The 12,820-nt window shown below is 34.5% G+C and overlaps 1 protein-coding gene across 1 annotated transcript in view; it reads right to left on the bottom strand.

Moving 5' to 3' along the window:
* RNGTT (RNA guanylyltransferase and 5'-phosphatase) overlaps nucleotides 1–12,820 on the bottom strand; it is a 306,719-nt gene that overhangs the window by 51,560 nt on the left and 242,339 nt on the right. The window contains exon 14 of the mRNA XM_015069535.3: nucleotides 73–139. Coding sequence (XP_014925021.1) covers nucleotides 73–139 — 67 coding nt within the window. The remainder of the gene's footprint in view (nucleotides 1–72; nucleotides 140–12,820) is intronic.

Raw genomic sequence — 12,820 nt, 5'->3', positions numbered from 1 at the left:
GCAGGTGCCTGGTGGGTTCTGGACAAGTGAACTACACCTAAGAAAAGTATACTGGAAAACGAACAATCATACCTTGATTTGGGCAAAGGGTCTTTCATAACCTCCAACATAGAGCAGGCCAACGTTCTGAGGAAGTAACCTACAAAAAAACAAAAACAAAAACAAAAACCCACATTATTTTGAAAATACTCTTCCCTATATAAGAAGCTTGTATAACCAACAAAATTTGTATAACAGATAAGTAACATGAAAATTTAATATCTTTGTAATTATTCTGGTCTTTTGCACTATGGGATAGTAACTAGCGAAGGAATAATTTTTTTTTTTAACTAATTTGGAAACAGATTATCACAGGAGGGTACTTTATTTTTGTTTGTTTATCCAAGTATAATTAACATACAATGTTACATTAGTTTCAGGTATACAATATAACGATTCAACAATAATTCTTGTATTTCAGAAAATAGTGGTAAAGGCTGAGAATGGAAACTTCAGAAGTAGAACAGTATGACATTTAGTAATTCTTGAAAATTACTACACGATGTCTCTGGAAAAAAGTGAAAATAAGTAAAGTATGTAGTTAAAATTCTATAAGGATTCAATTCAAGAAACACTATCTATACCATGTACTACAGGAGATAATACAAACCTAAATAATTCAGTCCCAAAATTCTAACAGGAAAACTAGACACATAAATAAATAACCCTTCCAAAAGGTGGTCTCTGATAAGTGCTACATAGATGTATTTGCCACTGCAAAGTAGTGATGTAAGAGGTACTTCCTATGGAGGGAGCTGGAAAAGTTCAAATAGTTGGGATTTAGTTTAGTCTTAAAGGGTAGATAGGGCAAAGGGATAAATTTAAACAAAGCCCTGAAAATGCAGAAGATGTGAGACAAAAAGTGGACAAGTATGGCTACAATGAGGGATAATTTAGTTGAAGAGGAAAAGTCAAACGATGTTTGGAATAGACCAAGAATGTCAAATGTCATTTCTTTATTTTATAAGCAGTATGGAATCATATTTTTATAAGATGTAATTATTCTTATTAAAAAGTTCTTATAAAAAAATAAATGCATATGAAAATAAAAAGCAAACCATATAGAGAGTAAAAAAATAAATAACTAAAGGTTACCTTCCCTGCATCATCCTTTCCTTCCTATTTCTACTTCGAAGAGACCCATCATTCCTGACTGTATTAAACATTGTGAATGAAGAACCACAATCATTAGAACTGTGTTTGGGGAGTGTGCAGTGGCACAGGGTATGAGAAGAGTATAATTAAACATTCTTGTGAGTATTTCCTTTTTCTTTTATATCTTTTCTCAATGGACACTGAGTAAATGGACACAATTCCAGTTTTAACGTTACTATACATAAAGAATATGAAAAAAAAAAAACTCGCCTGTACTCCTTGCTCAAAGCAACTAGGCCAAAATACATCTCCTCAGAGTCTAGGTAATTAAAGTTAATAGCCTTTTATGGCAGCAGGCAAAACAATTATCTCAAGGATGACTGTATATTCTACTGCATGAATCTGAGAATGAAACACTGAGTAGTATTCTAAAGTGAACAAAAGACTGCAAACTCCAAATTATCAAATGGAAAATTCTCAGTGTACTATATTGGTCTAATCATAAAAAACCAGAACACAAGATTATCATAACCACTCTTTTTTTTTCTTTTTTAATTTTAAAGAGAGTGAACCAAGGAGAGGAGCAAAGGGAGACAGAGAGAGGGGGAAGAGGGGAGAGAGGGAGAGAGGGAGAGAGGGAGAGAGGGAGAGAGGGAGAGAGGGAGAGAGGGAGAGAGAGAGAGGGAGAGAGGGAGAGAGAGAGAGAGAGAGAGGGAGAGAGAGAGAGAGAGAGAGAGAGAGTGTCTTAAGCAGGCTCCACGCTCAGTGCAGAGCCTGACATGGGGCTCAATCCCACAATCCCGGGATCATGACCTGAGCTGAAATCAAGAGTTGGAAACTCAGCCAGCTGAGCCACCCAGGCGCCCCTATCATAACCATCCTTTTAAATTTATCATTAGTGACTTCAAAAATCCTAATTCCAAGATATGCATTTCTTCATATTTTAACTTCTCTGAACATTGGATGCCTCTGATATTTTGTGGTGTCTTATAATCATTGTCACCAGGTGACAGCTGTGAGATGGTTTTGCAGTTACCTTCCATTGACTCAGTCTAGGAAGGCTAAAAAAGGATACTCTCAAAGTACCTTAGACTTCATGAAATAAGGTAGATATTTAATCTCCCAGGAATATCCTCTGCTCCTTGACATTCTTTAAAGGCCCAGAAAGCATTAAAGGTTACTAAAAGAATGTTACTAGATGATGAACACAATCCTGATTAAACCAAGTTAGCAAAAAGCTACTTAAGTTTAGAATATAAGTGATACTTGTAGTAATTCATTTTAGCAGGTTGTTGAAGGTCATAAACACGACTAAAGGGATTTGTTCACTGAATACAAGTAGAAAGCATCAGAAATGTCTCTGCCATCAATTAACATATAAGGAATTAAATTCCTCACAAATCATTGCCAGTATCACAAATTTAATGTTAGTTATATATAGCAGTGGTAATTTATTTCCTATATAACAAATGTTCACAAAAACCTTAATAAACCCCCTTCAGAAGTAAGAATAGTCACTGTTCATACAAATAGATGCTAGAGAAAGAAGAGAGTAAAGGCTGGCTGACATTTAAAAATCAATATGCATCTAATTACTATGTATATGCATTTCAGGAAGCTTGCCAATATACCATTTAGGGTGTCTCCCTTCCTCCAAATTGCCTATCTAACAGCTAGCTACCTTTCCTTAAACAGGAGATTTCTCTAATGTATCAATTATGTAGCATATATATATGTTTCACTTTTTAAATACTGTTCTTTTTTCATTCATGTACCTATTATTACTTACCACAGATTATATTACCACCACCAGATGAGTGGGTTTTAATATGTACCATAATCTAAAGGCCTGCTATGTGCAAAACAATGAACACTTTGAGACATTTTAAGATGGGGTATTTCTTTAACCATTTTACCTCTCAGAAAATTATTTTGCCCAATTGTATACATAATTATTGTCAAATAATAGGCACCATTTTTTGGTGATAGAGTACTTGTGTATAATACAGCAATCACACATTTTAAATCCCCAGAGTAAGGCATTAATTCAGCACTCACATGTGCATTCACATTTATATGTTAAAATAGAAACTCTGACTCATTCAGTACCAGAAAATTGCTTTGCCCTTAAGTTATATGAACATCAACATAACCCTTATACAAATGCTAACAACTCCTAAAATATTTGCTTGTAACTAAATATTTCTATAGTGTGGCTATCAAAGGGGATGTTTTTGGAAAGTAGCAATAAGACAGGGGAAGTGGGGGGCTGGAGGAATGAGATGTACCCATTAGAGTTTTTGAAAAAGTAAACCTAGGCAAGACTAATGTTCATTTTGCTTCAACTCCCCAAATACAAATATTAACAAATACTTGTCCTGGAAAGAAAGATGAGAAGTTATTTCCAGAAAAGTTTCTCACATAAAGGAAATATAAAACTTGTCAGGTAACAGAATGAACATTATTTAAAAGAACCGAATTCACCATAACCTAATGCTATATCTATATCAGATGTAAAAAAAAACAAAACAAAACAAACAAAAAAACCTGCTTTAAAAGGAAACTGAGTCTATAATTGCTTCAAATTAAAAGTTAAAAAAGGAATCATTTTAAAATATGTAAGCTAAGTAACTCAAAATTAGCAGTTCTGTCTACAAGCCCTAATTACAATACCCCCTGATATATTTTTCATCTGTAACAAAATATCCTGAAAAAATTTACAGTATCTTTAACACTGATTAATATATCCTACATATTATAGAAACAGCATCCAATGTATCTACTAGTAGGAAAAGAGAGAATGCAAATGCACTTAATATGGTATCAATAGTGGCCTTTTGCATTTGAGAAAATGCATATTACTGAGAAGACCTCAATTATTCTCTAAGACTCCTCGTAGGATGTAAATAAAAGTAGCATATGCCGTTAGGCCCAAAAAAAACTTGGATGAGCCAATGAGTAAGTTTATTATTATCTTTAGAGACTTTTCATAGCCTACACTTTTCTATTCTGGTTTATTTTCTAAACCTTAGTACAGGCTTAACAAATGCTCTAGACTTTTGTTTAAAAAAACAAAAACAAAAACAAAACAAAACAAAACAAAACAAAAAAGCCAACCACCACCACACCACCAGTACCACGTTTATATAAAGAATCTGGGTCGCCGGGGTGGCTCAGTCAGTGGAGTGGGCTGACTCTTAATTTTGGCTCATGTTCATTTTGCTTCAACTTCCCAAATACAAATATTAACAAATACCTGTCCTGGAAAGTAAGATGAGAAGGGTTATGGAATTGAGCCCTGTATCAGGCTCTGTGCTGACAGTGTGAAGCCTGCTTCGGATTCTCTCTCTCTCTCTCTCTCTCTCTCTCTCTCTGCCCGTCCTCCACTTGCACATGCATGCTCTCTCTCTCCCAAAATAAACAAACATTAAAAAAAAAAAAAAAAGAATCTGCATGTCAACAGAAATAAGTTACCTGAAAATGATGTTTGACTAAGTGAAATATACATTAAGTAAAATAAATAAAAGAAATAATAAATAAGACTGGGGAAGGATAAATACTGAAGCAAACAACACAAAGCTGCATCATTTTGCAAAAGGATATAAGAAGAAATGTTGACCTATCAGTATTCAGAGAATAAATATATTTGTAACTATTTTATCGCCAGAAAAAAGTCAAGGTAAAAAATATTACTGAGGTAAAGCAAGATACCTCAGAATAATAACAGTTCAATTTGTCAAGAAATTTATATGCATTTAATAACCTAGCTACAAAATATGTAAAACAATTAACAGTGTACATGATGAAATTAAAGAAATCCACAATCACAGTCAGAATTTAAACTTTCCTCTCTCAGTAAATGATGGGAAAAAAACAGAGCACAAAAGCAGTAAGAATATAGAATAACTCAAGGCACCTGGGTGGCTCAGTCAGTTGAGTGTCCAACTCTTGATTTCAGCTCAAGTCATGACCTCATGGTTCATGGGATTGAGCCCTGCAATGTGGAGCCTGCATTGGATTCTCTCTCCCTCTCTCTATGCCCATACCGCACTCACACTCTCTATCTCACTCTCAAAATAAACAAACATAAAAAAAAAACTATTAAAACAATAATATAGAAGAACTCAGCAACACCACTAACAAAAACATATAGGACACCATCCAACAGTTGCATGGATCACATGCAAGGATCACAGAATATGCATACACAGAAACTGTATAAAAACTGGCAATATGCTGGACCATAATGCAAATTAAAAAAAATAACTTCCATTACAGTCTCTAAACACAAGATGTCAGTTAGAAGTCAAGAACATAAAAATAACCAGAAAATCCTCATGTCTAAAATGACAGAAATACATCAATAAATAATCTATAGGACAGAAAGGAAATCCAGAGGAAATTATTAAATATTTTTAACTAGATAACAAAATAAGAATATATCAAAACTTATGAGAGGGGCGCCTGGTTAGCTCAGTTGGTTAAGCCTCCAATTCTTGATTTCAGCTCAAGTCATGATCTCATGGATCCTCCCACTGGAAACTGCACTGACAACAGGGAACCTGCTTGGGATTCTCTCTCTCCCTGCCTCTCTATCCCACTTGCACGCATACATACACTCACTCTTTCTCAAAATAAATAAACATTAAAAAAAGAAAAAAAAAACTTGTATAGCTAAATCCAACTTAGACAGAAATTTATAACCCAAATGTATATGCCAAAATTCAACCACCTTAAGAAATTAGAAAAATAGCACTAAATTAAACTTAAGGAAAATTGAAGAAAATAATAAGCAGAAATTCACGAATAGAAAACGTACATTAGACAGGATTAAAAAGATTTAAAGAAACTATTTCTTCTAAAAAAAAAAAAAGGTTGAATTGATAAATCCCTAATGGAACTGACAAATAAAGCACAAATAATCACTATCAATGACAACACAAAGAACACAGCTACATATACCAAAGAATAAGAGGATATTATAAACACTTTTACACCAACAAGTCTGAAAACTGAGGCTAGAAAAACTTTTAGAAAAATACAATGTACTAATAAAACTGACACAAGAAAAAATAGAATATCTTAGTTGTCTTACTGTAAAAATTTTTTAGTGATCTCTACAAAGAAAGCAAAAGATCTAGATGGATTCTTCACCAAATTCTACCAAGTATTTAAGGGAAAATTAATTCTAATTATACACATTTTTCCAGAAAATAGAAAAAGGAATATATTTGTATTTTACCAAGTCAGCATAACTGGCACTCAGACATGAAAATGCAATGTTGATCAAGAGAGAATGAGAAGATAAGCCATAGACTAGGAAAAAAATATTTGCAAGACATATCTGAAAAAGAACTGCTACCTGAAATATTAAAGAGCTCTTAAATCTCAACAATAAGAAAATGAGCAACCTAATTTAAAAAAGGCCAAAGACCCAGATACCTTGCTGAAGATATATATGGCAAGTAAGCATACAAAAAGATGTTGAACATCACAAGTTATTAGGGAAATGAAAATTCAAATGAGCTACCACTCTCTACCTATTAGAATGACCAAAATCCAAAATACTGATACTGCCAAATGTTAGTGAGAATGTGGAACAAGAGCTGTCATGTATTGCCAGTGGGAATACAAAACAGTATAGCCACTCTGAAGAACAGTTTGGTAGTTTTCTATAAAACTAAACATATTCTTACCATATGATCCAGCATCATATTCCTTGGTATTTACTCAAATAAGTGAAAAACTTATGTTCACCTAAAAACCTAGCAGCGAGGTGATAATAACAGAAGAAACTATGTGTTAGGAAAGAGAGGATATATGGGAACTCTCTGTATTTTCTGCTCAATTTTTTGTAAACATAAAACTGTTCTAAAAATAAAGTTATTTGCTTTAAAAAATGCAATGGTGATAATACAAGAAAGAAAATGTATAGGTCCATTTCTCTCATGAACAAAAATGCAAAAAGGAGGAAGGAAAGCCCCATATTAATGAAGTGAAATAATTTATCATGTTAATGGATAGGAAATCTCAATGTTGAATATACTTAATGCAATGTTAATAATCCTGACAGAATCCTTCTGAGAAACTTGTTAGGGTCATTACAAAATAGACATGGGAAAGCAAAAGAACAAAAATATAAAAGATTTCCCTAAAAAAAAAGAACAGAGTAAGAAGACTGGCTCCAATAACAAAAACGTGGTATTAGCATAGAGCAGGCAAGTGGACCAGTGGAATATAACAGATTCTGGAAAGAGATCTATACACACAAACACTTGATTTATTAAAGGTGAGACTGCAGGAAGTGGAGAAAAACCTTGTAAGTGTTAGAAGGAAAACAAACCTGGGTAAATTCCCCTTTAATCTTAATATGACAAAAGAAAATATTGGTAAATCATACTATATAAAATTTTTAACCAACTATCAGGGCAAAACTAGCACAAGTAAAGTCAAAAGATACCCGACAAACTTTGAGAAAACATTTGCAACATACACCACAGGAAAGAAATGAATAATTCTATTATTAAAAACTCTCAAAAACTGAAGGGGAAAAGGGCCAAAAACCTGATGAAAAAAATGAGAAAAATAAATAAAAATACAAACACACACAACAAGGACATTAAGAATATATAAAAATATACAAGGTGCCTGGGTGGCTCAGTCGGTTGAGCGTCCGACTTCGGCTCAAGTCATGATCTCGTAGTTCACGAGTTGAAGCCCCGTGTTGGGCTCTGTGCTGACAACTCAGAGCCTGGAGCCTGCTTGGGATTTTGTGTCTCCCTCCCTCTCTACCCCTCCCCTGCTTGTGCTCTCTCTTTCTCTCACTCTCAAAAATAAACAAACATTAAAAAAAATATATTAAAATACTCAAACTTACTCATAATCAGAGAAATACATATTAAAACAGCCCTAAGATACCATTTCTCACCTATCAGATTGCCAAAAATTGAAACATATGGAGAATACATTCTCTTGGATAGGCTGGTAAAAACAAAAGGTCTCATAACCTGTTGCTGAAAAAGCAAACTAAAAAAAAGACTACGGCAATGCTTCTGGAAGGAAACTTGGCGAAATCTAACAAAATCACATATGTACTTAGCTTTTGACTGGGTAATCTCTCTTCTAACAATCTGCCTTGAAGACATGCGTCCAAAAATTGAAAAGTACGATATACAAGGCTATTCATTACACACTATTGGTATGCAAAGTATTGGAACAGCCTAAATACACAGCACGGTAGTTATGGTAATCCACACAATGGAGTAATATGCAGCTGTAAGAAATAATGAGGAAGATCTTTATTTACTGATAGGGAGCAATTTCTAAGATATACTTACTGTTTAGCAAAAAAAAGAGAAAAGTACAAAAGGAGAGTATGTTATTCTTAATGTAAGAAAGAAAAAGTATTAGAAAATATTCATGTATCTGTTCATTTGTACAAAAGGATTTCAGGAAAGCTAAAACAGACACTCAGGAGATTGTTTCCTTTAGGGGACAGGTTATTAGGGTGAATGAAGGGAAATTCCATGAGAATATCTTTTTGTAAATCATGACTATTATAACCATGATAATGTTTCATATAACAAATAAATAAACAAGTAAGTAAACAATCAAAATCAATCAGAATGTTGAGGGAACCCAAAATGGAATAAAAATAACTGTATTACAAATGAATAACATCTGACATTAAGGGGGATGGGGATGAAAACTGACTTAAACTAACTTCAAAAAACAGTATTTTGACTATATTTCATAGGGTTACAGATTGAAAGAACTGTACACAAATACAGTCCTTGAGCTAGTAAACTTCTTACTCACAAGGGTATGGGTTAGTAATTCTGAAAATGTTGTATGTATAGTAGGATTTAACAAACAAACGTTAAGGATAAGGAGATGCAGCTTTCTCACTGTACAAAGAGTTACATATAAGCAAAGGGGAAAAGCTAGAATTAACACTATGCTGTATTAGAATCAGACGTATTAGCAGGAATTCATAGCTTTTAATATATTCACAGATGGATAAAGAAATAAATATAAATGTGTGCATAGGTACATGTTAGTATATGATACATTCCTAACTCTGCCAACTGAGAGGGCTGTAATGACACTAAGCAGCAATAACTAGACCAAGAATCTAGATTTTTCTATCATTCACCACACACAAACACAAATAAACACTGGGGTCCTTGTAGAAATGGCTGATCCCCGGACTGAGAGAGGGAAAATATAAGAAGATCCTGGAACACCTTATAGAACTAGAAAGTAAAAAGTGCAGAAAAATAATGAGAATGTCAAAAAGACATAGGGGCCCCTGGGTGGCTTAGTCGGTTAAGCGTCAGACTCTTGGTTTCAGCTCAGATCATGATCTGATGGGTTCATGAGTTTCAGCACTGTGTCGGACTCTGTGCGGACAGTGCAGGGCCTGCTTGTGATTATCTCTTCCCCTATCTATCTCTCCCCTGCTCATGCTCTTTCTTTCTCTCAAAATAAATAAACTAAAAAAAAAAAAAAAAAAAAAAAGACACAGAAGCCAAACTGAAGAAGTTCTCAATAACCAAAATCAAAATAGCAACATAAAATGACAGAGCTGGATTATAACCTACAAACTAAAATATTCTTAAATCCTTACTAATAAAAATAAACATATGAGAAGAGGGGACAGTTCTTCTTTAGAGTAAAATCCCCATTGATACATTGAAAAAAATGAGGGAAATTGAAATTCACCATTATTTGAAATATGCACCACATCAAAATTGAAAAACACAATAGTGATGATTGTTGTAGGCCAAAGCCACTGAAAGATATTAGAACTAGAAGATGAGAGTATGATGAGAAATCTGATATTTGCCTAGTCTCAAAGTTTCTCTCCCCAGAAAACACTTACTAAATCCAAAGAAAATATAGCAACTTTAGAGAAACCCAACAAAGTAACCAAACCTAACATCACAGTATTAAGATTTATCAACATGTCCCTCCTCGCTTCCTGAACATGCTCACTGAGGACACAATATCACTTCCATGGTGTTCCTGCCAAAAAACACAAAAAGGATCAAACTAAGGGACATTCTATAAAATATCAAACCAGTATTGACCAAAAAGTGTCAAGATCATGAAAAACAAAAACGAAGTATTGTCACAGATTTGATTAAGGAGACATGAAAATTAAAAGCAATGTGGAATCCTAGAGGAGAAAAAGTGGGGAAATTGTCAAAATTAGAATAAGTAATTTGGTTAAGTTCATAGTATTGTACCAACATTTATTTCCTGATGTTGACAATATGGGAAAACAATGTGAGAGATATACAGGAATATTCTGCAATATTTTTGAACTTTTCTATATGCCTAAAATAATTTTAAAATAAAAAAATTTTTAGGGGCACCTGGGTGGCTCAGTCGGTTAACCGTCCGACTTCGGCTCAGGTCATGATCTCACAGTCCGTGAGTTCGAGCCCCGCATCGGGTTCTGTGCTGACAGCTCAGAGCCTGGAGCCCATTTCAGATTCTGTGTCTCCCTCTCTCTCTGCCCCTCCCCTGTTCATACTCTGTCTCTCTCTGTCTCAAAAATAAATAAAAGTTAAAAAATTAAAAAAAATTTTTTTAATGTTTATTTATTTATTTTGAGAGAGAGAGTGTGCAAGCAGGGGAGGGGCAGAGAGAGAGAATCTCAAGCAGCCATGCCACCAGCACAGGGTCCAATGTGGGGCTCAATCTCACAAACCATGACATCATGACCCATGCTGAAGTCAAGAGTTGGATGCTTAACCAGCTGAGCCACCCAGGTGCTCCTAAAATTTAAAAAAATATTTTAAAACATGTCATTTGAGACAACATGGATGGACTCAGAGGGTAAGTATGCCAGACAGAGAAAGACACACACCATATGATTTCAAGTATATGTGGACTCTAAATGGGTGATGGATATTAAGAAGGGCACTTGTAATACTTTTAATACTGGGTATTATAAGTAAGTGATGAATCACTAAATTCTACTCCTGAAACTAATGTTACACTATATGCTAACTAACTGGAATTTAAATAAAAACTTGAAACAGCAAATAAATAACAAACAAAGCAAATGAGCAAATAAGAAAACAGATTCTTAAATACAGAAAACAAACTGATGGTTTGCCAGAGGGGAGGCAGGCTGGGCAATGGATAAAATAAATGAAGGAGATGAAGAGGTACAAACTTTCAGTTATAAATAAGTCATGGAGATGAAAAGTACAGCTCAGGTAATATAGTCAATAATACTGCAATAAGTGTTGGTTAATTATACTTATTGTGGTGAGTATTGAGTATATGTAGAATTGTTGAAACAGTATGTTGTACACCTTATTAACACTATCCATTATACTTCAAAAGGAAGGGAGAGGGAGGGAGGGAGGGAGGGAGGGAGGGAGGGAGGGAGGGAGGGAGGGAAGGAAGGAAGGAAGGAAGGAAGGAAGGAAGGAAGGAAGGAAGGAAGGAAGGAAGCCTGCCCTACCCCCATACCATACCCAAATATTACCTCAAATGGACTGAAGAACTGAACGTTAAGAGCTGAAACCATAAAACATCTACAAGAAAACATTGAAGTAAGCTCCTAGACATCAGTCTTGGCAATGATTTTTTGACACCAAAAGCAAAGACCATAAAAGTAAAAATAAACTAGTGGAACTACATAAATTAAAAAGCTTCTGCATGGCAAAGGAAACTAAACAAAATGAAAAGGGAACCTACACAACAGGAGAAAGTATTTGTGAATTATGTATCTGATAAGGGGCTAATAACCAAAATATACAGAGAAGTCCTACAATTCAACAGTCACACACACACACACACACACACACACACACACACACACACACTTAAAAAATGGGCAGAGGAACTAAATCACAAAAATGGCCAACAGGTACAAGAAAAGGTGCTCAACAGCACTAAATTACCAGGGAAATGCAAATCAAAACCAGAATGAGATATCATACTTCACACCTATTACAATGGCTATTATAAAAAATAAATAAATAAAACTAAAACAAGAGATAACAAATGATGGAGAGAAGGCGGAGAAAAGAGAACCCTTATACACTGCTGGTGGAAATTTAAATTAGTACAGCCATTATGGAAAATAGCATGATGGTTCCTCAAAAATATTAAAAACAGAACTACCATGTAATCCAGCAATTCCACTTCTGGGTATATACCTGAAGGAAATGTCTCAAAGTGACACCTATACCCCCCATAGTTACTGCATCATTATTTTACAACAGCCAAGATATGGGAATGACCTCTGTGTCCACCAGTGGATGAATGGATAAAGAAAATGTGCTATGTATACAAAGTGGAATATTATTCAGCCATTACAAAAAGAAAGAAATCCTGCCAACTGCAACAACATAAACGTGGAGGACATTGTGTTAAATGAAATAAGTCCTACAGAGAAGACAAATAAATACTAGATGATCCCAAAGTATGCAGAATCTTAAAAAAAAAAACAAACAAACAAAAAAAAAAAACAACCTCCCAGAAACAGAGAACAGATGTGTGGCTACCAGTGCTAGGAGCTGGGGGAAATGGGTGAGGGTAAAGTTACAAACTTCCAGTTACAAGATAAATAAGTTCTGCAGTTTGTGATGTACAGCATGGTGGCCAGAATTAATAATACTGTACTGTGTATTTGAAAGTTGCTAAGATATTAGATCTCAAA

This window comes from Acinonyx jubatus, chromosome B2, assembly GCF_027475565.1.
Source record: "Acinonyx jubatus isolate Ajub_Pintada_27869175 chromosome B2, VMU_Ajub_asm_v1.0, whole genome shotgun sequence".
In the NCBI taxonomy this organism is placed as follows: domain Eukaryota; kingdom Metazoa; phylum Chordata; class Mammalia; order Carnivora; family Felidae; genus Acinonyx; species Acinonyx jubatus.
Note: the sequence above shows the minus strand (reverse complement) of the source record. Positions and strands in the feature narration are given on the sequence as shown.